General features: G+C 47.2%; 1 protein-coding gene across 1 annotated transcript in view; it reads right to left on the bottom strand.

Moving 5' to 3' along the window:
- DYRK4 (dual specificity tyrosine phosphorylation regulated kinase 4) overlaps positions 1-21,878 on the bottom strand; it is a 1,116,119-nt gene extending 1,094,241 nt beyond the window's left edge. Inside the window, exon 1 of the mRNA XM_069230054.1 lies at positions 21,600-21,878. Coding sequence (XP_069086155.1) covers positions 21,600-21,623 — 24 coding nt within the window. The 5' untranslated portion in view covers positions 21,624-21,878. The remainder of the gene's footprint in view (positions 1-21,599) is intronic.
- Between the last annotated feature and the right edge of the window lie 4,293 nt (positions 21,879-26,171).

Below are 26,171 nucleotides of genomic sequence, written 5' to 3'. Positions count from 1 at the left end.
GACAAAAACAAATGAAATGAGAACCAGGGTGTGATTGCCCTCTGATGTGAAAATCTAAGCCGGACACCCGGCAAAAAGAGGAAAAAAAAAACTGAAAGAAATGCCTACCAAAAGTAACTGACCATAGTCCTCCCTTAGACCATCCGTGAATATGAAACCAAGAGAGAACTCCAGTTTCTTTTAATAGAATATCTTCTAGTACAAAGACACTACCAAGAAAACACTCGGACAATGGACTGGTAATCGTACCCAATAAGGGTCCTAATTTTTCATCCTTACTCCAGTTTTTTGGTTGGTACCCCAATCTGTTGTGTTGTGTTTAGTAGAATTATTTGGTTAACAAGGAATAAGAGGTCTGGGGGACATCAGGGGAGGATATGAACAGACAAACAACAAGAAGGTATTGGGCATGCCAAATCCAGAGATGGAGACAACCCACCTGTGAGTGGATGATTGTTGCTCAGGAGTTTCTCTTCAATAAGAAGGATGAGGCATATATTTTTAGGGTTCACACTCGTCTTTAGTTGTCACAGTTTTTCTTTTCATAAGTTATTATGTTCATCACCTTTTTTATCTCTGGGTTCTTCTCCGGTTCCTATTCCTTTACACCGTCTTGTTTTCTGTCTTTCAGGTGGAGCTGCTGGTGCTTTTTTTGGATGCCCTTGTACCACGGTCAAAATAGTGCAGAAAAGAATCAGGTAAGTGTTCTTTCCCCTTTGGATTAGGGTTAGGGTTTGGTATAGTGCTTGTGAGGGAAGAAGGATGGTGGATGGTAAGGAGTTATCACCAGTGTATAATTTAGGCTCTCCTGTGCTCCCCAATTATTAATTCCTCTTAGGGTGCAGTATCTCAGTGCCCCTTCTCTGCAACCTCCCTTATTTTCATTCTCCTAACCCTTCCTACTGTCACAGCACATCTGTAAGTTTTGCCAGATGGCCTCTCCCAAATATGGACTGTACCTTGGTAAGCGACGTCCCTCCTGGAATGTGGCCAGGAGCGTGAGCCTTTTGTCCACCTCTCTCGTCCTGGGGAACTTTGTCTCTCTGTGCCACACACGTTCCTTCATCCGTGCCGTCCTCCTCGCCTCCATCATCGACTTCCCGGTGTTGTCTCCGCCGCCGACTGTTTGTGGTCGCTTTGTCGGTTCCTTGCCGTTCTTTCTCCTCTCCTTTTTCTCGGTCAACATCAATACGGCCTCCTTTAACACAGAAATCATATTGACTTCCGGGTGACAGCCTGTCTTTAGTCCCCCTGGGGGATCGAGGAAGCGGTCCTTTGACAGCCAAGACTCCTTCCTCATTGTGCTTCACAGTGGCAGCCACCATAATCTATATTCTGAGCTTTATTGATAAATGTAAAGGGGCCTAATTCCCCTTCCAAAATAAAGAAAAGAAACACTCTTCTAACATGTGAGGAGGCAGAAGTTGTGAATCTCCAATAGATGCACCTGAAGAGGGGTGATTCAGCTTGCTTCCACTTGAAACATTACACTCATTAGTACCATTAAAATGCACCTAGAAAGACTGGAGAAGGTTGTTATTTGTCAAGATCATTAGCTGAGTGGGTGCAAGAAGGGCTGGTACACAGAGAAGGAAGGCAACTGCAAAAGGGGCATAATCATGATAGTGAGCCTATATGCATTAGCCAGGAGCAAGATAGATTTCTGGGAAAGGTGTAGCATAAGGTGGCTGGCACAAGCATTCCATCCATCATTTGTGTTGGTTTGCTTTTGCTGCCCTAAGTGCCATGGGTATGCCCAGACTTAGGTCCCCAGCTCACTATGCCACTGGATTCAAGCTAGCCTGGCTGATGAAGGGTGATACCCTGAAACCGGTCTAGGATGCTTGTTTCTGGTCCAGGGAGGACCTGGCCGGGCAGTTCAGGCTGGATAGTGCCCATGGGGAACGGGGTCAAGATTGATTTGCATACGGCTGGCTCCAAACTGGGATGGCTTGGTGAACAAAGGAACTGATGGATGAAATCCAAATCTTTGACTTGGAGTGAATGTTTGATTGGTTCCGCATACCGTTCATCATTTGTGTTTGTTCACTTTCTAAAAGTGGCATTTCTAAAATAGTAATATTAAATCCAATTTCACCAGTAAGGAGGATTTTCATTTGCCATTCTGGCCATACTAAACATGACAGGGCTACTCCTTCCAGATCAGAATCTAACCCTTGAAAGTATATGACGGCAGCCCTAATTCTAGTCTATGAGAGGAGCAGGCCTCACAGTAGTGGAAAACAAATGTGTGAGCTTTTCACTACCAGGACACGTAAAAACATATAGGTACATGCAGTGCCTTTTACTTACATGGCACCCTGCCCTATAGGTTACCTAGGGCCTACCTTAGGGGTGACCTATAAGTAGAAAAGGGGGAGTTTAAGGCTTAGAAAGTAGTCTTAAATGCTAAGTCGAAGTGGCAGTGAAACTGCACGCACAGGCCTTGCAATGGCAGGCCTGAGACAAGGTTAGGGGGCTACTTTTGTGGGTGGCACAATCATTGCTCCAGGCCCACTAGTAGCATTTATTTACAGGCCCTGGGCACATGTAGTGCACTTTACTAGGGGCTTACAAGTAAATTAAGTATGCCCACTGGGTATGAGCCAATGTTACCATTTTTTTAGGGAGAGAGCACATGCACGTTAGCACTGGTTAGTGGTGGTAAAATGTCCAGAGACCTAAAGCCAACAAAAATGTTGTCAGAAAAAGAGGTGAAGGAAGGCAAAATGTTTGGGGTGACCCTTCAGAGAGGACCATTTTCCAACAACAGCTCTATACCTACCTGGTCCATAAAAAGAGAAATATCCAGGGAGATTCAGGAACAAATCAAAGAATAAGGAATTATCACTATCTGGAGTGTGAGGCACCCTCAAGATCGAGATTACATATCTTATTCTTCTGTCCACCATTCCATCTCCAGATCTAAAGTGATTTTCATCTCTGGTGAGACAATGATCCACACCAACGTACAAATCTAGCCCACCTACTTGCATAGATCGATTTGGTGGAGTGTCGCCTGGCCGATAAAATAACATCCACCACTTCCCACGGGAGAGAAAAAGCACTCAGATTGCCCCGTTCAATCTCCAGACATGAAGGTGCAACTTTGGAGGTGGGGATGTAGAATCTGCCCCTGCGACTGCGAGAGGAGGTCCACCCTGTAAGGGAGGCGGAGCGGAGGGCACAGAGAGAGTTGGAGAAGGTCTGTGTACCACACCCTTCTTGGCCAATCCGGGGCTATCAAGATGACCTGGGCCCGGTCTTGGTGGATCTTCCTCAGAACTCGAGGAATCAGGGGTATGGGAGGAAACGCGTAAAGCAACTGACCCTTCCAGGACATCTGAAACGCGTCCCCAAAAGCTACTTGCACCGGATACTGGAGGCTGCAAAATAACGGGCACTGCGCGTTCTCCTGAGTAGCAAACAGATCTATCTGCAGACACCCCCACATCTGGAAGATGTAAAGAACCAGATCCGGATGAAGACACCACTCGTGGTCGACCGAGCTGCGTCGACTGAGAACATCCGCGCGTACATTCAGAACCCCAGCCAAATAATTTGCTACCAAGCAAATCTTGTGGTCCTGAAGCCAGGACCAGAGTCGAAGAGCTTCTCTGCAAAGAAGGTACGACCCCACTCCTCCCTCCTTGTTTATATACCACATCGCGGTAGTGTTGTCCGTCAGGACCTATACTGGCTGACCGCGAATGGAAGGGAGAAAGGCCTTGAGAGCCAGACGTACTGCCCGCAATTCCAACAGATTGATGTGAAACCTCTGTTCCACTGGAGACCAAAGGCCTTTGACCTCCAGGTCCCCCAGATGAGCTCCCCACCCTAGAGTGGAAGCATCCGTTACAACTGTGGCCACTGGCAGAGGCAGTGAGAATGGCCTTCCTTGCGACAGGTTTCCGACTGCAGCCCACCACTGAAGATCCACCGCAGTGTCTCTGGAGATCGTGATCGAATCCTCGAGATCCCCTTTGTGCTGAAACCACTGCCTGCGGACGCACCACCTAGGAGCCCTCATGTGCCAGCGTGCATGAGTGACCAGAAGTATGCAAGAAGCAAACAGACCGAGCAAACGAAGGACCTTGAGGACTGGAACTACCGCTCCATTTCGAAACATTGGAATCAACGCCTGAATGTCCTGAACCCACTGGGGCGGAGGAAAGGCCTGATTCAATGTTGTGTCCAGTACTTCCCCTATGAACAGGAGGCGTTGCGAGGGCTCCAGGTGAGATTTGGGCACATTGATCGTAAAACCCAGGTCAAACAACAACTGAGTTGCCGACTGCAGGTGACTCCGCACGAGCCCTGGAGCCTTCGCTTTGATCAACCAATCGTCCAGATAGGGAAACACCGCTATCCCTCTTCTTCTGAGCTCTGCCGCAACCACCGCCATCAACTTTGTGAAGACTCGAGGTGCTGAAGTAAGACCAAACGGAAGGACCGCAAACTGATAATGCTGCGACCCCACCACAAACCGGAGATACTTCCTGTGCGATTTTAAGATCGGAATATGGAAGTACACATCCTGCAAATCGACAGACACCATCCAATCTCCTTCGTTCAACGCCAAAAGAACCTGTGAAAGGGTCAGCATTTTACACTTTTCCTGCTTGAGGAACCAATTCAAAATCCTCAGGTCTAGAATTGGTCTCAACCGACCATCTTTTTGGGGGATCAGGAAGTATCTTGAATAACAGCCCTGACTCCTCTCCTGCTCCGGAACCAACTCCACTGCGCCTTTTGACAATAGGGATAACACCTCCTGCTGCAGTAACAGAAGATGGTCTTCCGAACAGAAGGATGGGTGGGGAGGGAAGGGAGGAGGGAACTCCCGAAAGGGAAGAGGGTACCCCTTCTTCACAATGCCGATGACCCAGGACTCTGATGTTATAAACTCCCATATGGGAAGAAATTAGGCAAGTCTCCCCCCTACCGGAGACACGTGAACAGGGAGTGGTGGAGGACTAAGGCTGCTTTCCCTGCTGCACCCCTCCTGAGGAAGAGGCAGAGTGCTGCTGGGTGGCTCCTCTTGTACGTACTCTGCCCCTGCCTCTGAAGGATCTGTAAGGCAGGGGATTTTGGTGGCGCCTGGAACCTGCCACAAAAGGAGGAGCCACGTCCAAAACCTCTAAACTTCCTATATGATCTAAAGGTAGAGGAAGTGACTGCCTGAAGTCCCAACGACCTCGCTGTGGCTCTGCTCTCTTTGAAACATTCAAGGGCAGAATCTGCTTTTGTCCCAAAGTGTTTTTCCCCATCAAAAGGCAGGTCCAGCAGAGCAGATTGCACATCCGAGGAGAAGCCTGATGAACACAGCCAAGCCTGACGCCTCGACACTATGGATGTACCCATAGCCCTTGCCACGGAGTCTGAGGTGTCCAACCCAGACTGAATCACCTGAGTCGCCGCCGCCTGAGCGTCCGTTAACAGATGCAACACCTCTTGTGGCAAGTCAGGATGACCTTTCGCCTCTTCCATAAGGGCATGAATGTAACGTACCAAAATGCAAGTTGCATTGGTCGACTTCAAGGCCATACTGCACGAAGAAAAGGCCTTCTTTGCTGCGTGGTCCATTTTCTTAGACTCCCTGTCCGCATGGGTCCCGAGGAATGAGCCAGGGGCTGACCGGGAGGAGCACGATGCCTGAACAACCAAACTCTCCAGAGTTGGATGTTTGGAGAGGAAGTTTGGGTCACCTGGAGCCGCACGATAGCGCCTCGCTACCGCCCTGTTGACAGCTGTAGAAGTCACTGGCTTCCTCCAAATATCTTTGATGGGGTCCAAGAAAGCCTCATTAAAGGGCAAGAGAGGCTCCGCCACTACTGAAGCCGGATGCAGCACTTCAGTCAAAAGGTTTCTTTTCATCTCAGCAGCCAGAAGAAGAAGATCTAAAAATTCTGCAGCCTTCCTTATCACCGCATGAAAAGATGCAGCCTCTTCGGTATACTCCCCTGGGGAAGCCAAATCCTATTCCGGGGAAGTGTCAATGTCACTTGCTGTGTCCAAGCCTTGGAAATCACCTGAAGGCTCCAAGATTTCGCCTTCCTCCAGATGCTGTCTGCTATATTCTTCTTCCTCTAGGAGGCGTAATGCTAATCTCCTGGATCAGAGCCTGGATTTGAGTCCCGGCATTGATAAGGCGTCAGCCGACGCCGAAGATCTTCGCCGGCGCCGATCCTCGGATCCATCCGTCGCCGGACCCTCCGGCGCCACAGGCAACTTAACTGTGGACTGGATCCGTGGAGAATCCACCGGCGCCGGAGTAGCAGACATTGTAGGTGTCACAGGCCTCCTGGGCAACACCAAGGGCATCGGCGCCGAAGCAGCTCCAGAAGGCAGAAATGGCATGAAGGGTGTCAGCTTGTATGGAGCCGGAGCACCCAAGTTAAAAGCCAAAGGGCCTGACGGACCCGCATGCCCTCCACCAGGCGCCATGGTGGAAAAGATATTAAACATTGCATTTAAAAATGCAGCAGGATCCGTACCCGGGAAAGCCGGATAAGCTTGCGGAGTCGGCGCCGGCATAGAAGCCGATGATGGACCAGGCATCTCCTGCTCCAGAGAAGCCGCCGGTTACTGATGAGGCTCGACTTCAAACACCGACAAGGGTGAAGTCGGAGAAGCCAGAATCGTAGGAGGCGGAGGAGTGATGGTCGGGCTAATCTCCCACGTCGGACGGTGCCGAGCTGACGGAGATCTGGATCTGGACCTGGACCGGCCTCTGCTCGATCGGCACCGAGAGTCATGGCGACGCTGAGAGTCCCCATGGTGACGATGAGTCTTCGAAGATTTTGAAGAAGACTCTCTATGATGAAGCCTTTCCTTCCTCTTCTTGGACCGGGCTAGGAATAATTTTGCCTCTCTCTCCTTTAGTGCCTTAGGGTTCATGCGCTGGCACAAACCGCATGACTCGACCTCATGGTCGGAACTAAGGCACCATAAACAATTTTCATGGGGGTCAGTGACCGACATCCGCCCCCCACACTGGTTACAAGGTTTAAAGCCAGATTTTCTTGGCTGCGACATAGTAACTACAGATGCGCAACTGTAGCTCCCTGTTAGCCTAGAAGAAAAACCGTTATTCGAAGGCACGGAAAAAAGGGAACTGACGTCTGCACGTCAATGAGGGCTTCTTATTGCCTGGATGACGTCATACGGCGTCGCGTGGAGCCGGGCAATTGTGACGTCATCGTCGACGTGCAGAGCTAGAAGAAAATTTCCAATGAAGCTGGCGCGAGGGGGAGAATTCTTTAGATGAGGAATCCACAGGTAGGTGTATCCATCAGAAGTGTATCCATCAGAAGTAATGTTTTGTTTTACCATACAAAGTGATGTGTAAAAAGGAAAGGACGTACATTATGATTAAACGTGCAATTGTTAGCATGCTGGTCTTTGTCCATTCCCAGAGGAGCACGTTCTAAAAAATATTTTTCACAACTATGCTTTCAACTTGCTAGGCATCATAGTGATAAGGAGGCCAATGACTGGTAAGTAGGCCCTTTTTTTAGATTTTTTTTTCTGGGAATGCTAGGGGACGCAGCAAGAGAAATCAACTTGAGCTAACTATAACTGGTGAATTCCAATTATTTTAGTTTAAAACGTTACGGTTTAACTAAAATTTTCACCTAACCTCACTTTCTCTTCCCTGTACAAACCTCCTTGCACCTGCCCAAAGCACTCCAAACCCGCCTTTGAGATTGGCTGCAGGACCTTAAAGAGCCCAAACCCCCCTCCAGCTCAGAAGGGGAGAAGGACTAAATGCTTGGTCTCCTTCTGGGATATTTAAGACTGCCACCACATCCTCACAGCTTATTTATAGAGGCACAGCACTGAAGTTGAATCTTCGCACAAAGCATGGCTCCAGAAGATGCTGTTCTGTGATACACCCTACGAGAGGTCTGGCTAAAACTTTCCTGAGCCACAAATTTATACCCAAACCAAAGGTAGAGCCAATTTTGGCTAGGGTTCTGTAGGTCAGGGTTGGGTGTGGTATTGTAATCACTGAACTATTTTACTTACAAATGTCCAGTCCCCACCAACCCCTGTAGACAGTGCTACCCCAAGACAGGCACAAGCCTGCCCAGCAAAAATAACCACCACCCCACAAGCCTTCCCACTGCCACTTTTTGCCTGTTCAGAGGAAATGGAAAATGTCAGCATTTGTTCCCTAGAATCTGTGAAAACTGCCTGTAAAAGGACCTCATATTACGGGGTCTGAGCAGTTATCCCCCATTCCAGGGAAAACCTCTTAACTAGCCGACACTGATGCACCGATTCTATCCAGAATTGTAGCCAAACCAAACCAAATTCCATAATACCCATAATGAGGGTCGCAGGATGCAGCTGGAGAAAATATAACCGCTATCTGGGCTTCCCCCCTTGTTCAGCAATTATTATGCCTCACTACTCTCGAAGCACCAACCCCCACTCATATAAACTGGGCCCCACCAATAAGTTTGTGAACCTGGCTTCCATGCTGCTCATACACACTGACGTTCACTGTACTGACCATACTGGCAGAGCTTCCCTATACCTAACCCTTGCACACACTCACACCATCAATCCCCCAACAGCCCAGAAACATAAAGAAACACACACACAGAATACAAGCAAACACATATGCCAAACTCGCACACATACTATACACCCACAGGCACCTACACACACCATGAACACATTCCACAAGCCTCCCGCATACACAAGCATGCCTAACACCAACACACACACACAGACACACTATACACACATACGCACATACACAATAGAACCACAAATACATACGCGGAAGCACACACATGCACACATTATTCACACACAAAGGCGAGCACGTAAAAAAACATTCTGTGCATTACACATTCAACTCAACACTGGCTCGGCTCCTTTGATGTATGCCGCCACTAAAGGTTCATACTCTAATCAAATGTACACTTTGAGTGCAGTCTGCTGGGCTTACCACGGAAAGAGCTGAACATTATTTCCATTAAGGTTTTGCTGAGCTGTTCACACTTTCCCACCTCACTCTGTGTTTGCGCAAATAAACACAGTATCCCCCTAACATTATTCTGCCCTGATAACTCAATCAGTGTTTAGGAGCCATGACCAGGAGCTGAAGGAGAGGAGGGGTGCTTTACATATAATAATGAGCAGAGGCAGGGAAGGACCTGCTGATTGCTACCACTTTCATGGGACTTCACGTGGAAAATACTATACATAAATATTGTAGGAAAGAGGCAGTGCTCGAGAATCCCACAGAAACAAAGCCACAGGTATACATACCTCTTCCCACGCCATATACACGAAGGCACACATATAAGCACATCAGGGGCACGCACACTCAAACATAATTACACACACAGAAGTCACGCTTATTGCTGTGCAGCCTCATGCATGAAACCGGCAGCTTAACCCATTAGAACCCCGGCAGTTGCTGTGCACTTCAACCACCATTACTGCCGTTGGGCTTCAGTTTTTAAGAATGCAAATAAATAAAAATTAGGCAGGCTAGATGTAGGAAGTTGGCTCTGTATGTACTATTTCAAAGTAAGAAATAGCATGCACAGAGTCCAAGGGTTCCCCTTAGAGGTAAGATAGTGGCAAAAAGAGATAATTCTAATGCTCTATTTTTTGGTAGTGTGGTTGAGCAGTAGGCTTATCAGAGGGTGGTGTTAAGCATTTGTTGTACATACACACAGGCAATAAATGAGGAACACACACTCAAAGACAATTCCAGGCCAATAGGTTTTTGTATAGAAAAATATATTTTCTTTTCCACAGGTTCAAGATTTACAATCAATACTTTAAATGAAAGGTATTTCACTCAGGGATCTTAGGAACTTTGAATCAACAATATAACATGTACAGTTTTGGGAAAAAATGGCAATCAGCTATTTTAAAACTAGACACAGTGCAAAATTCAACAGTTACTGGGGAAGTACGTATTTCGTTAGTTTTCAGGTAAGTAAAGCACTTACAGGGTTCAGGTTTGGGTCCAAGGTAGCCCACCGTAGGGTGTTCAGAGCAACCCCAAAGTTACCACACCAGCAGCTCAGGGCCGGTCAGGTGCAGAGTTCAAAGTTGTGCACAAAACGCATAGACTTCAATGGAGAAGGGGGTGCCCCGGTTCCGGTCTGCCAGCAGGTAAGTACCCGCGACTTCGGAGGGCAGACCAGGGGGGTTTGGTAGGGCACCGGGGGGGACACAAGTCAGCACAAAAAGTACACCCTCAGCGGCACAGGGGCGGCCGGGTGCAGAGTGCAAACAAGCATCAGGTTTGCAATTGGTTTCAATGGGAGACCCAGGGGTCTCGTCAGCGAAGCAGGCAGGCGAGGGGGGGCTCCTCGGGGTAGCCACCACCTGGGCAAGGGAGAGGGCCACCTGGGGGTCGCCTCTGCACTGGAGGTCGAATCCTTCAGGTCCTGGGGGCTGCGGGTGCAGTGTCTTTACCAGGCGTCGGGTACTTTAAAGCAGGCAGTCGCGGTGAGGGGGAGCCTCTGGATTCCCTCTGCAGGCGTCGCTGGGGGGGCTCAGGGGGGTCAACTCTGGCTACTCACGGGCTCGCAGTCGCTGGGGAGTCCTCCCTGTAGTGTTGTTTCTCCGCAAGTCGAGCCGGGGGCGTCGGGTGCAGAGTGGAAAGTCTCACGCTTAAGGCGGGAAAAGTGGAGTCCTTTTAAAGTTGTTTCTTTGTTGAAAGTTTGCAGTCTTTGTGGAACAGGGCCACTGTCCTCGGGAGTTTCTTGGTCCTTTTAGATGCAGGGTAGTCCTCTGAGACTTCAGAGGTCGCTGGACCCTGGGGGACGTGTCGCTGTTGCAGTTTTTCTTGAAGTGGGGAGACAGGCCGGTAGGGCTGGGGCCAAAGCAGTTGGTGTCTCCGTCTTCTCTGCAGGGCTTCAGGTCAGCAGTCCTTCTTCGTCTTCAGGTTGCAGGAATCTGATTTCCTAGGTTCTCGGGAGCCCCTAAATACTGAATTTAGGGGTGTGTTTAGGTCTGGGAGGGCAGTAGCCAATGGCTACTGTCCTTGAGGGTGGCTACAACCTCTTTGTGCCTCCTCCCTGAGGGGAGGGGGGCACATCCCTAATCCTATTGGGGGAATCCTCCAAAATCAAGATGGAGGATTTCTACAGGCAGGGGTAACCTCAGCTCAGGACACCTTAGGGGCTGTCCTGACTGGTGGGTGACTACTCCATGTTTTTCTCCTTATCTCCCCTGGACTTGCCGCCAAAAGTGGGGGCTGTGTCTAGGGGGCGGGCATCTCCACTAGCTGGAGTGCCCTGGGGCATTGTAACACGAAGCCTGAGCCTTTGAGGCTCATTGCTAGGTGTCACAGTTCCTGCAGGGGGGAGGTGTGAAGCACCTCCACCCAGAGCAGGCTTTTGTTTCTGTCCTCAGAGAGCACAAAGGCCCTCACCACATGGGGTCAGAAACACGTCTCTCAGCAGCAGGCTGGCACAGACCAGTCAGTCCTGCACTGAACAACTGGGTAAAATACAGGGGGCATCTCTAAGATGACCTCTGTGTGCATTTTTTAATAAATCCAACACTGGCATCAGTGTGGGTTTATTATTCTGAGAAGTTTGATGCCAAACTTCCCAGTATTCAGTGAAGCCATTATGGAGCTGTGGAGTTCGTTTTTGACAGACTCCCAGACCATATACTCTTATGGCTTCCCTGCACTCACAATGTCTAAGGTTTTGCTTAAAAGTGTTCTTTCCCTAAAACTGTACCTTTGTTTCCACAATTGGCACACCCTGGCATCCAGGTAAGTCCTTTGTAACTGGTACCCCTGGTACCAAGGGCCCTGATGCCAGGTAAGGTCTCTAAGGGCTGCAGCATGCTTTATGCCACCCTGGGGACCCCTCACTTAGCACAGACACACTGCTTGCCAGCTTGTGTGTGCTAGTGGGGAGAAAATGACTAAGTCGACATGGCACTCCCCTCAGGGTGCCATGCCAACCTCACACTGCCTATGGCATAGATTAGTCACCCCTCTAGCAGGCCTTACAGCCCTAAGGCAGGGTGCACTATACCATAGGTGAGGGCATAGGTGCATGAGCACTATGCCCCTACAGTGTCTAAGCAAAACCTTAGACATTGTAAGTGCAGGGTAGCCATAAGAGTATATGGTCTGGGAGTCGGTCATACACGAACTCCACAGCACCATAATGGCTACACTGAAAACTGGGAAGTTTGGTATCAAACTTCTCAGCACAATAAATGCACACTGATGCCAGTGTACATTTTATTGTGAAATACACCCCAGAGGGCATCTTAGAGATGCCCCCTGAAAACATACCCGACTTCCAGTGTGGGCTGACTAGTTTTGCCAGCCTGCCACACACCAGACATGCTGGCCACATGGGGAGAGTGCCTTTGTCACTCTGTGGCTAGTAACAAAGCCTGTACTGGGTAGAGGTGCTTCTCACCTCCCCCTGCAGGAACTGTAACACCTGGCGGTGAGCCTCAAAGGCTCACCCCCTTTGTTACAGCGCCACAGGGCACTTAAGCTAGTAGAGATGCCCGCCCCCTCCGGCCACGGCCCCACTTTTGGCGGCAAGGACGGAGGAGATAATGAGAAAAACAAGGAGGAGTCACTGGCCAGTCAGGACAACCCCTAAGGTGTCCTGAGCTGAGGTGACTCTGACTTTTAGAAATCCTCCATCTTGCAGATGGAGGATTTCCCCAATAGGATTAGGGATGTGCCCCCCTCCCCTCAGGGAGGAGGCACAAAGAGGGTGTAGCCACCCTCAGGGCTAGTAGCCACTGGCTACTAACCCACCAGACCTAAACACACCCCTAAATTTAGTATTTAGGGGCCCACAGAACCAAGCAAGATAGATTGCTGCAATCTGAAGACAAAGAATGACTGCTGAACTGAAGCCCTGCAGAGAACACAGAGACACCAACTGCTTTGGCCCCAGCACTACCGGCCTGTCTCCCCACTTCAAGAAAAACTGCAACAGCGACGCGTCACCCAGGGTCTAGTGACCTCTGAAGCCTCAGAGGACTACCCTGCATTTAAAAGGACCAAGAACTCCCAAGGACAGCGGCCCTGTTCCAAAGAAACTGCAACTCTGCAACAAAGAAGCAACTTTTAAAGCCGGAAGCGTGAGACTTTCCACTCTGCACCTGACGCCCCCGGCTCGACCTGCGGAAAACTAACACTACATGGAGGACTCCCTGGCGACTGTGAGCCCGTGAGTAGCCAGAGTTGACCCCCCTGAGCCCCCACAGTTACGCCTGCAGAGGGAATCCAGAGGTTCCCCCTGACCGCGACTGCCTGCTTCAAAGAACCCGACACCTGGTAAACACACTGCACCCGCAGCCCCCAGGACCTGAAGGATCCGATGTCCAGTGCAGGAGTGACACCCAGGAGGCCCTCTACCTAGCCCAGGTGGTGGCTAGCCCGAGGAGCCCCCTCCTTGCCTGCCTGCATCGCTGAAGAGACCCCCGGGTCTCCCATTGAAACCTATTGCAAACCCGACGCCTGTTTGCACTCTGCACCCGGCCGCCCCCGTGCCGCTGAGGGTGTACTTTTTTGGGCTGACTTGTGTCCCCCCCTGGTGCCCTACAAAACCCCCCTGGTCTGCCCTCCGAAGTCGCGGGTACTTACCTGCTGGCAGACTGGAACCGGGGCACCCCTTCTCAATTGAAGCCTATGTGTTTTGGGTACCACTTTGGCCTCTGCACCTGACCGGCCCTGAGCTGTTGGTGTGGTAACTTTGGGGTTGCCTTGAACCCCCAACGGTGGGCTACCTTGGACCCAACTTTGAACCCTGTAGGTGGTTTACTTACCTGCAAAACTAACAAATACTTACCACCTCCAGGAACTGTTGAAAATTGCACTGTCTAGTTTTAAAATAGCTTATTGCCATTTTTGCCAAAACTGTACATGCTATTTTGCTCTTTCAAGGTTCCCATGATATCTAAGTGAAGTACCTTTCATTTGAAGTATTGACTGTGAATCTTGAACCTGTGGTTCTTAAAATAAACTAAGAAAATATATTTTTCTATACAAAAACCTATTGGCCTGGAATTGTCTTTGAGTGTGTGTTCCTCATTTATTGCCTGTGTGTGAACAACAAATGCTTAACACTACCCTCTGATAAGCCTACTGCTCGACCACACTACCACAAAATAGAGCATTAGAATTATCTCTTTTTGCCACTATCTTACCTCTAAGGGGAACCCTTGGACTCTGTACCTGCTATTTCTTACTTTGAAATAGTACATACAGAGCCAACTTCCTACAGGCCTCAACACAAAATTGTCATGTTTCAAGTAGATGATGATGCCCTTAATATCGTGGATTGTGGGAAATCATCTTTCCTCATTCTACTCGACCTTGCCATAAAGTTTTATCATCACATTATGCTTGATACTCTAGTAACACACCGAGAGCTGAAGGCACTGTATTGAAATGGTTTGCCTCATTTCAGCAACGGTAAAGTAATATATATGGACAATCAGGCATGAAGTACACTGCACCGTCTGACAATCTGTTCCATCATTGCTCTCATTTTGTTCAACCTTAACATGGAGCCATTGGTGGACCTCCTTAAGGATCTTTACATCAATGATGACACTCAGATTTACCTTAGAATAAACTCTACAGATGAGGTGTTTTTTCTTGCTAAATATCTTGAGCAAATCAACTAGAAGATGGCACTACAGAAACTGAAAGTCAACCACTCCAAAACTGGATTTTTCCTGATATCTCCGTCCCAGGAAAGCTCGACAAAAGTACACTATACTACCTCCCTCAAGATGTTAGGAATTTCACCCACAGTCCTTAAAAAGGCAACATCGTTTGATGTCATGCTTGAAAACATGCCTCATCTTCAGTAACATATAAAAATATTAAGGGAGTCCAGTAACAACAGACTATGCCATAAACATTTAACCCCTTCAGTGCCCAGGACTTAATGGTTACGTCCTGAGGCACAGTGCTGCTGTGCCCAGGACGTAACCATTACGTCCTGTGCACAGAGCCCAGAGGGAGCGCTAGCGCTCCCTCTGTGGGGTTCCCCCCCACCCCCCCCAAGTCAGGGATGGAAGGGGAAGCCCTTCCCCCCCATCCCGACCCCCCCAACCCCCCCTGTGACGTCAGCGTGCGAGCGCGCGCTGATTAGTCACAGGGTCTCCCCCATCGCGCTGGAAGCAGAGCTTCCAGCGCGATTGAAAGAGAAATGCTTTTGCATGGGGGGGGGGTAGGGGGTAGGGGGGGGAAAATTATTTTAGGCCATCTCTGCCCTCCCTGGGGGCAGATCGGCCTATTGGTATTAGGCCGATCAACCCCCAGGGGGGGCAGAAACCTCTAGGCGCCAGGTCACATTTTTTTTTTGTGTTTTTTTTTGTTGTTTGTTTGGTTTTTTTTAGAGATGGGGAGCGACCCATCAGGCAAGGGTCGCTCCGCTGGGGGGCAAATTGTATTTAGACCATTTCTGCCCCCCTTGGGGATAGATTGGTCGATTTTAGGTCAATCTGCAACCACTAGGCACCGGGGATTCGTTTTTTGGCGCCAATGTCACGCAGGGGGAGCGACCCCGTAGGCAAGGGTCGCTCCTGGTGGGGGGGTGGGGGTTGGGGATGCAAATTTATCTTAGGCCATTTCTGCCCCCCCTGGGGGCAGATCGGCCTATTATTAGGCCGATCTGCCACCAGGGGGGGGCAGAAACCTCTAGGCGCCAGGGCAATTTTTTTTTGTGTGTTTTTTTTTTTTATGTTTGTTTTTTTAGAGATGGGGAGCGACCCATCAGGCAAGGGTCGCTCCCCTGGGGGGCAAACTATGTTTAGACTATTTCTGCCCCCCTTGGGGGCAGATTGGTCGATTTTAGGTCAATCTGCCCCCAAGGGGGCAGAAACCACTAGGCACCGGGGATTTGTTTTTTGGCGCCAATGTCACGCAGGGGAAGCGACCCCGTAGGCAAGGGTTTGAGGGGGTGGGGGGTCAAATTTATTTTAGGGCATTTCCCCCCCCCCCCTGGGGCCGGCTGAGCTAGAGGCCAAAATCCACAGGTAGGCACTTTGCAAAAAACACCTCTGTTTTCTGTGAAAAAATATGTTGTGTCCACGTTGTGTTTTGGGCCATTTCCTTTCGTGGGCGCTAGGCCTACCCACACAAGTGAGGTACCATTTTTATGGAGAGACTTAGGGGAACGCTGGGTGGAAGGAAATTTGTGGCTCCTCTCAGATTCCAGAACTTTCTGTCACCGAAATGAGAGGAAAAAGTGTTTTTTGGCCAGATTTTGATGTTTGCAAAGGATTCTGGGTAACAGAACCTGGTCAGAGCCCCGCAAATCACCCCATCTTGGATTCCCCTAGGTCTCTAGTTTTCAAAAATGCGCTGGTTTGCTAGGTTTCCCCAGGTGCCGGCTGAGCTAGAGGCCAAAATCCACACGTAGGCACTGTTTTCTATGAAAAAATGTGATGTGTCCACGTTGTGTTTTGGGCCATTTCCTGTCGCGAGCGCTAGGCCTACCCACACAAGTGATGTATCATTTTTATTGGGAGACGTGGGGGAACGCTGGGTGGAAGGAAATTTGTGGCTCCTCTCAGATTCCAGAACTTTCTGCCACAGAAATGTGAGGAACATGTGTTTTTTTATGCAAATTTTGAGGTTTGCAAAGGATTCTGGGTAACAGAACCTGGTCCGAGCCACACAAGTCACCCCATCTTGGATTCCCCTAGGTCTCTAGTTTTCAGAAATGCACAGGTTTGGTAGGTTTCCCTAGGTGGCGGCTGAGCTACAGGCCAAAATCTACAGGTAGGCACTTTGCAAAAAACACCTCTGTTTTCCTTCAAAAATTTGGATGTGTCCACGTTGCGCTTTGGGGCGTTTCCTGTCGCTTGCGCTAGGCCTACCCACACAAGTGAGGTATCATTTTTATCGGGAGACGTGGGGGAACGCTGGGTGGAAGGAAATTTGTGGCTCCTCTCAGATTCCAGAACTTTCTACCACAGAAATATGAGGAACATGTGTTTTTTTAGCCAAATTTTGAGGTTTGCGAAGGATTCTGGGTAACAGAACCTAGTCCGAGCCACACAAGTCACCCCATCTTGGATTCCCCTAGGTCTCTAGTTTTCAGAAATGCACAGGTTTGGTAGATTTCCCTAGGTGGCGGCTGAGCTACAGGCCAAAAGCTACAGGTAGGCACTTTGCAAAAAACACCTTTGTTTTCCTTCAAAAATTTGGATGTGTCCACGTTGCGCTTTGGGGCGTTTCCTGTCGCGGGCGCTACGCCTACCCACACAAGTGAGGTATCATTTTTATCAGGAGACGTGGGGGAAGGCTGGGTGGAAGGAAATTTGTGGCTCCTCTCAGATTCCAGAACTTTCTGCCACAGAAATGTGAGGAACATGTGTTTTTTTAGCCAAATTATGAGGTTTGCAAAGGATTCTGGGTAACAGAACCTGGTCCGAGCCACACAAGTCACCCCATCTTGGATTCCCCTAGGTCTCTAGTTTTCAGAAATGTACAGGTTTGGTAGGTTTCCCTAGGTGGCGGCTGAGCTACAGGCCAAAATCTACAGGTAGGCACTTTGCAAAAAACACCTCTGTTTTCCTTAAAAAATTTGGCTGTGTCCACGTTGCGCTTTGGGGCGTTTCCTGTCGCGGGCGCTAGGCCTACCCACACAAGTGAGGTATCATTTTTATCGGGAGACGTGGGGGAACGCTGGGTGGAAGGAAATTTGTGGCTCCTCTCAGATTCCAGAACTTTCTGCCACAGAAATGTGAGGAACATGTGTTTTTTTAGCCAAATTTTGAGGTTTGCAAAGGATTCTGGGTAACAGAACCTGGTCCGAGCCACACAAGTCACCCCATCTTGGATTCCCCTTGGTCTCTAGTTTTCAGAAATGCACAGGTTTGGTAGGTTTCCCTAGGTGGCGGCTGAGCTACAGGCCAAAATCTACAGGTAGGCACTTTGCAAAAAACACCTCTGTTTTCCTTCAAAAATTTGGCTGTGTCCACGTTGCGCTTTGGGGCGTTTCCTGTCGCGGGCGCTAGGCCTACCCACACAAGTGAGGTATCATTTTTATCGGGAGACGTGGGGGAACGCTGGGTGGAAGGAAATTTGTGGCTCCTCTCAGATTCCAGAACTTTCTGCCACAGAAATGTGAGGAACATGTGTTTTTTTAGCCAAATTTTGAGGTTTGCAAAGGATTCTGGGTAACAGAACCTGGTCCGAGCCACACAAGTCACCCCATCTTGGATTCCCCTAGGTCTCTAGTTTTCAGAAATGCACAGGTTTGGTAGGTTTCCCTAGGTGGCGGCTGAGCTACAGGCCAAAACCTACAGGTAGGCACTTTGCAAAAAACACCTCTGTTTTCCTTCAAAAATTTGGATGTGTCCACGTTGCGCTTTGGGGCGTTTCCTGTCGCGGGCGCTAGGCCTACCCACACAAGTGAGGTATCATTTTTATCGGGAGACGTGAGGGAACGCTGGGTGGAAGGAAATTTGTGGCTCCTCTCAGAATCCAGAACTTTATGCCACAGAAATGTGAGGAACATGTATTTTTTTAGCCAAATTTTGAGGTTTGCAAAGGATTCTGGGTAACAGAACCTGGTCCGAGCCACACAAGTCACCCCATCTTGGATTCCCCTGGGTCTCTAGTTTTCAGAAATGCGCAGGTTTGGTAGGTTTCCCTAGGTGGCGGCTAAGCTAGAGGCCAAAATCTACAGGTAGGCATTTTGCTAAAAACAGCTCTGTTTTCTGTGATGTGTCCACGTTGTGTTTTGGGGCATATCCTGTTGCGGGCGCTAGGCCTACCCACACAAGTGAGGTATCATTTTTATCGGGAGACTTGGGGGAACATAGAATAGCAAAACAAGTGTTATTGCCCCTTGTTTTTCTCTACATTTTTCCCTTCCAAATGTAAGACAGTGTGTAAAAAAGACGTCTATTTGAGAAATGCCCTGTAATTCACATGCTAGTATGGGCACCCCGGAATTCAGAGATGTGCAAATAACCACTGCTTCTCAACACCTTATCTTGTGCCCATTTTGGAAATACAAAGGTTTTCTTGATAGCTATTTTTTACTCTTTATATTTCAGCAAATGAATTGCTGTATACCCAGCATAGAATGAAAACCCACTGCAGGGTGCAGGTCATTTATTGGCTCTGGGTACCTAGAGTTCTTGATGAACCTACAAGCCCTATACATCCCCACAACCAGAAGAGTCCAGCAGACGTAACGGTATATAGCTTTCGAAAATCTGACATTGCAGGTAAATGTTACAGAGTAAAACGTAGAGAAAAAGTGATGTTTTTTTCACCTCAATTTCAATATTTTTCTTTTTCAGTTGTTATTTTCTGTAGGAAACCCTTGTAGGATCTACACAAATTACCCCTTGCTGAATTCAGACTTTTGTCTACTTTTCAGAAATGTTGTGGTTTCTGGGATCCAGCATTGGTTTCATGCCCATTTCTGTCACTGACTGGAAGGAGGCTGAAAGCACAAAAAATCGTAAAAATGGGGTATGTCCCAGTAAAATGCCACAATTGTGTTGAAAAATTGGGTTTTCTGATTCAAGTCTGCCTGTTCCTGAAAGCTGGGAAGCTGGTGATTTTAGCACCGTAAACCCTTTGTTGATGCCCTTTTCAGGGGAAAAACCACAAGCCTTCTTCTGCAGCCCATTTTTCCCATTTTTTTGAAAAAAACGAAATTTTCACTGTTTTTTGGCTAATTTCTTGGCCTCCTTCTGGGGAACCCACAAAGTCTGGGTATCTCTAGAATCCCTAGGATGTTGGAAAAAAAGGACGCAAATTTGGCGTGGGTAGCTTATGTGAACAAAAAGTTATGAGGGCCTAAGCGCGAACTGCTCCAAATAGCCAAAAAAAGGCTCGGCACAGGAGGGGGAAAAGGCCTGGCAGCGAAGGGGTTAAATAATGTACTGGAATGCAAGCACTAAAGAGAGTAGTGACCAGGAATTAGCTCTAAATGAAAAAGACTATAACAACACCCTCCTAACAGGCCTCATTGAAGGCCTGATTTAGTGTTTGGCGGGTAGATACTGCATTACAATATCCTCCACCACCTTATTACAAGGGAATTATGTTGTAATGCTTTTGTAATAAGGCAGACGGGATATCCGCCACGTTTGTGACAAGATTACCAGTCCTCCACCTCTAAATTGGGATGTTGGCGGCTGATGCTACGACATGCGTAGACTTTATTTGGCAGTGCTTCCATTACTTTGGTTATTTCTCTTTTTCATATATTCATCATGTACTCCTCGGCAGCAGGTCTGGTTGTGAGTAGTGCACGAGCTGTAAAGTGCATATCACCCTTGTATTAAAACAGATTCGCTGGTTTCCACCTCATTTAACCCTGTGAGTCTTGTGCCCAGACTAGCAATCCATCTGTCCCTTCACTGCTGTGCTCGTGCTGCTAACCTGTGCTCTGCGCAGAACTGCCCTCTTGTGCACTTGCATGTAAGTAGACACTCTGTTGTATATATGCTCTGTTTGTAGTGTGGTACGGCCTCCGACGCCCCTCGGTTGCACTCCACAAAACTATGTAATTCAATAAATAAATACAGTTAAGCTCGAAGTCCTGAGCACAGCCAAGATAATGGTGGCCAGACAACCTCATAAGGACTTTACAGCAGTAATTTAAATCTCTCGAAAACAAAATACAGTTTATAACTAGTCCTCTAGAGGCGGTCAACGCGCATGTCTAGAACAAAGTACAGACTAGAGTTAAAAGGAAATCAGAATACACAAGGGCAATCAGGTCTGAAAACTGCCCCGTCCTGGGTTTATGTTTTACGCCATCCAGAACGCGTCCATGGTGTGCTTAAGCGAACAAAGAGCTGTAGGAATGTTTTGTTTGGTGACAAAACAGATGGGAACCTTGGTGATAGGGCAGCGAACATGAGTATCTTTACTACAGTGGGGACATAATTGCAGGTGTCATTTTATAGGTCATTAACTAAAATGCACGCAGGCTTGTTAGAGGGAATGTTAGAGTTCCACGTGTATTCACAGAAGCAATTATTGACTGCTTAAAATGCCTTCCATTCGGTGTATATTTAAGCACTTTACCAAACACTACCTAACATCTTTGCATTTCGATGGTTAATGTAGAGGTAAACAAATGTTTTGTAAGTCAATCGATGGGTTATGAAAATAAAAAAAAATCTCATTGTGTAATTTAAAAAAATATTTGTTTGCAATACCAAGCAGAATACGATTACTATTCGTGGCTGTCCTTCCACAATAGCATTGTCATTTCCTCCCGCCAATATTTATTGAATGAAATGAGCAGTCGCTGAAAGATGTAAATGTAGTTATTTTTCTACTATCAAAAGAATAGTATTGTGATTACCAATTGAGAAAGTTATTAAAGAAGATAAGGGATCGCGGCTGAGCTCTGTGTGTAGCACGTGGGTCTCGCGTGCGGGGGGCTCAGCCATTCATAGTGAATGGGTCGGAAACAAGAGTAGAATATAGTTGGGTAAACTGTTGATTATAGAGCATAACATTAAACAGTGGTGCCAAGCGTCTTCTTAAAATTAATTATTAGTATATAACCCGTGTATTTCGTACGTGTAATTAATGTAATTTGATGCAGCGTCTGAATTTCTCGTACCTTGCTAACGATGTCTGGCAGCATATCACCGACGTTGCTTTCTGTATTTTTTAAGTGCTACCGCCTTCCAGCTTTCAATTTAAGACGGTTAGCCGCAGCCGTCCACTCCAGTTTTTTAAATTCACAGCGCAGGAAGTGTGGCCTCCGCCACCCCCACAGACACCCTTCGCTCCACTGCAGACGCTGTGGGAGAATTTTCTCTCATGGCACCTGTGTAGCTGTTGTTCATTGCGTGTTCCAGTTGCCACGCAGGAGCGTACAGCACTGACAAGACAGACCTCGGTGACATTTCTGTTTGTCCCTTTAGCCACGATGGGTTCCTACAAAGAAATCGTACTCTTTCCACGCCCACAATACCGAGACAAATGATGCCTGTGGCTCAACGCAGAATGGAAGCCCTTTCAGTCAGTCAGCTTCTATTCTAACTTGAATACAATGCTGTAGCCCAACACTGACCCTAGATAGAAATAGCGTACACAAACATGCCTATTGTGGATCCTATTACAAGAATACCCCAATAATGGTTCGCTAATGAAGCCTCTTGACTGGAGTTACCTGACACCACTGCCGCAGGTCCAGTGTATGCTTGGTGTTTTATTCAATGAACGTCCATTCATATCACCCGGCCAGTGAACACGTGAACTAAAACAAACATGGATTACAACCTGACTGAATATGCAGTGTGGGATGATTTACCTCTCATCGTTGCTACAGCCACATCTGTTTTGGCGGCAGAATTAAAGGCGAGGAACAGTTTGTTTTTTATAATAAAAACTATCGTCACCACCAAATTTATATTTGTGTTTGATAGCAAATCAAAACAATGAGATAATGACTAGACACATGGCATTGTAGGTGTGAGATTTCCAGAAGCCACTAAAGTGTTCTCATAAGACGATGCTCCAAATTCCAGAGAAAAGAAAAAAGAAAAAAAGATTCCTATCAAAGAGTGGAACAAAATGTTGGGCAAATAAATACCGTAAGTGGAAATCAAACTAGAACTGCAACGGTGGAGTACAGGATGTACAATTAAGGAAGGGAGGATGGAAGGCATCCTGGGAGGAGCTTCTCTAAGTGAGGGGTGATCTGTAAGGCACACTTTATACTGGAGGGCTGATGAGTATTACATCATTTGCGCTACTGCATTACATCCTACACATGTCCAGACACACATAATTAATTTGCTCATGTGCAAAATTGAGGTTTTTTCCCAGGCCTGTACTATGGCACATTAGGTAACGTGTCTTGTGATTCTGGACCTAAATGTCCAGGAGGCCAAGAATTCTTTCATGGCGAGAAACGAAGTTTGTTCCACGTCAGACAGAAAAACCCCAGGGTAACTCATCATGAGAAATACTTATAACAGTTTAAAAAACAAAACCAAACTAAGCTATATCTTTCGTAGAGCATGTTACATAGAGCCTATGTAAAGGAGCAGACATTGACATAGGATTTCAATAATGATTCAGTGGGGTCCCCAGGTTCCAGTAATGATAAAGTGGGGTCCAAAGAAGTCAAAAGGATGGAAGCCACTGGCATAGAACTTGAACAAAACCTAGAAAAAAATAAGTAAACGGAAGGGTTGGAAGTAACGTATTATCTGCAACGCAGCTCGTGGTAACTTCAATGAGGCTGTGAGGAAATGCACTGGGGTTGACCAGCTGCAGTAGGCACCAAAATCTGCATGTTATTCCACGTTATACAGGACAAAACAATAATTGCATGCCATTTACCGCATCTGATGAATTACAAAACAGGACAGGGGAATTTCGATGAGTGTGATAAACAGGCTTCTCATAAGGAGGGTCCAAGTGTCTCATAAGGAAACTTTAGATTTTTTCATAAAAGATTTCCACTTTCTCCCATTGATTAATATGAAACGGTTTACTTCTATTATTTTTCATGGGGGTACCTTTACAACTTGAACCCCTTTGCCAGTTTTCTTAATTTTCATGGCGTTCTATCATAATAAATCATACTACTTAATACTTAAATAATCTTTATTGCAAGATTTGTAAAAAAAAACATTGAAATTCTATACAATACATAGTAAAATACTAAAAAGAAAAGTAAGGAGAGAATAAAAGGGATTTGTTTCCACAAAGCAGACATAGCGCCTAGGTTGTCGCAGTGGTGTAGAAAAATTGTACGGATAAAGTATTGGAGAGGTAAAAAGAACCTGGGGTGGTGTCCAATCAATAAGTAATATCACAAAATAAAATGATGGATGGAGTGTTGAAACTTTTCAAACTCTCAGCCCCAGTCATAGATCTGGGTTTAATCCATCGTTATTTTGCTTGCCACATCACCCCAGTTCAGACCCAGCTATATGCAAATCAGTCTTGACCCTGCTCCTATGGGAGCAGTCAAGCCCGAACTGCTAAGCCAGGTCCTCCCTGGGCAGGATTCAAGCATCCTGCGACCGGTTTCAGGGTATCACCCTTCATCAGCCAGCCAGCTTGAATCCAGAGGTGCAGCAAGCACGAGACCCACATCTGGGCATACCCTAGCCACTTAGGGCGCACAAGACAATATCACAAAATAAAATAATGGATGGAGTGTTAAAACTTTTCAAACACTCACCCCCAGTCACAGATCTGGGTTTAATCCATTGTTATTTTGCTTGCCACGTCACCCCAGTTCAGACCCGGCTATATGCAAATCAGTCTTGACCCTGAAACCAGTCCCAGGATGGTTGTTTCTGGTCCAGGGAGGACCTGGCTTGGCAGTTTGGGCTGGACTATTCCCATGAGGAACAGGGTCAAGACTGATTTGCATATGGCTGGGTCCAAACTGAGGTGGCATGGTGAGCAAAAGAACAATGCGTTAAACCCAGATCTGTGACTGGGGATGTGTTTGCATTTTTCAGCACTCCGTCCATCATCCTTTTGTGTTGCACTCAATAAGCAGACAATAAGAGAATCATATAAAAAAATTCAATCAGAATTAAAAACACAAATCAAGTCTGCATCCATGAACGATGTAACGAAGTGCAGAGATGTAAGTGCAAAAAATGCTATATATAATAAAAGACTAGGAGTACTGTAACAAAAAGTGCCAAGGCCACAGGTAAGACATCTAGGAACATTTAGCCAACTATTAATGCAACGGATACAAAGTGAGAGAAAAGAAGCAGGAAATAAAAATAAACAATTGTCTCATCCTATATTGTCACCCCAAGCCATTTCCACCTCGTAAGCCTCGGCCCAATTTTTTCTTAAACCTTGAGAAAAATTGCACCAAAGCACTGAGCAACCGTGTGTCAGATGGCTCAAAACAATGCCTCCCTGAAGGACCTGATACCTCATGCGTTCCAAGGTCGCCGAAGGATCTCCAGTCGATCTCCCATTAGGGAAGGGCACAGGCAGAGTACTTGAACTATATCTTGCTGGCACCGGAGGCAAAACCGACAGAGCTTGCACACCCCTGATCTTTTCCATGCAGGCTACGGGTTAAGATCGGCAGTAGGTAGTCTATGAAGCGAGAGGATGCCCTAACAAACACAATAGAGTGTGGGGGAAATGGGAGAACACACTGATTAGCTAACCTGTTTGCGATAATTGAACTCACCAAAAATGCCCCAATCCCCGACAGGGCCTGCGGTAAGGGGGGGAAGGGGACTGTTCAGAGTCACAACATCATATGTTCAGGGAACCGTGCTTTAGTTACTTTATCATTCAGCCAATTTTTATTGATTATTGCAATACTGAGGATGTACATACAATGTTTATTGAGCCCTTGGGGACTGACAGGACAAGGGAAGTATTCAGGTTAATGGTGCCATGTTATCTATGTTTGTATTTGCATTTATGTTTTCCATTTTGTTTTCTCTAAAACCAATAAAAATTCTTTATTAAAAAAAAAAAAGATTGGAAGTAGACCCAACTTATATTTCATGAAATGGGCCATAGTCCAGTCATTGAAGGGATCGCTTAGGTACCTCTGTGGTTTCAACCATGTATAGCTTTGCAGCATCATACAGCCGTCGGGTCTTTGGGACAAAAAGTCCTTGTCAGCTAGCAATGAAAGCAGGTGTGAGCTAGCTTTTGTCAGATTTTTAAACTGCTGATTGTTTAGGGGAGGATCCCAAATGTTTGTTAGGCTAAGAGTGTTCTGGGCCTGGAACAAGTAAGCCCTGGCTGGAAGGCGGGTATTTGTTTTCCATTTAGACAACAGAGAATGACCAAGTGAGCCTTCTTTTGCCAGTTTGAGTTTATGTTAGCATATTACAAAGGTCGCCATTCGGGCGATTGACTGCTTGACTATGCCAAACTCCAGCCTGATTTGTGCAGGGGATGAATAAGCATGTAGCTGGAAAATGTGTGTATAAATTATAAGTAGCATTTTATCCAGGATGATACCATCAGGCCTTTTAGGACCTCACTTCTGTAAGCAGGAGTTGGAAGGACCTTTGCTTGAGCTACTTGCAGGATTGGGCCTTCCAATTTTATGTGGAGGGACGCAAAAAATAAATGCCAATGAAATACCTTTTTTCCTGATGTACTCTATTTGGTCCAAAGTACTTGAAGTGTTTCACTACACCTACTCTTTTTTGGTCCAAGACCCACAAAG

Source organism: Pleurodeles waltl, chromosome 4_1, assembly GCF_031143425.1.
Source record: "Pleurodeles waltl isolate 20211129_DDA chromosome 4_1, aPleWal1.hap1.20221129, whole genome shotgun sequence".
Taxonomy (NCBI): domain Eukaryota; kingdom Metazoa; phylum Chordata; class Amphibia; order Caudata; family Salamandridae; genus Pleurodeles; species Pleurodeles waltl.
The sequence above is the reverse complement of the archived record's forward strand: the minus strand, read 5'-3'. Positions and strand labels throughout refer to the sequence as shown.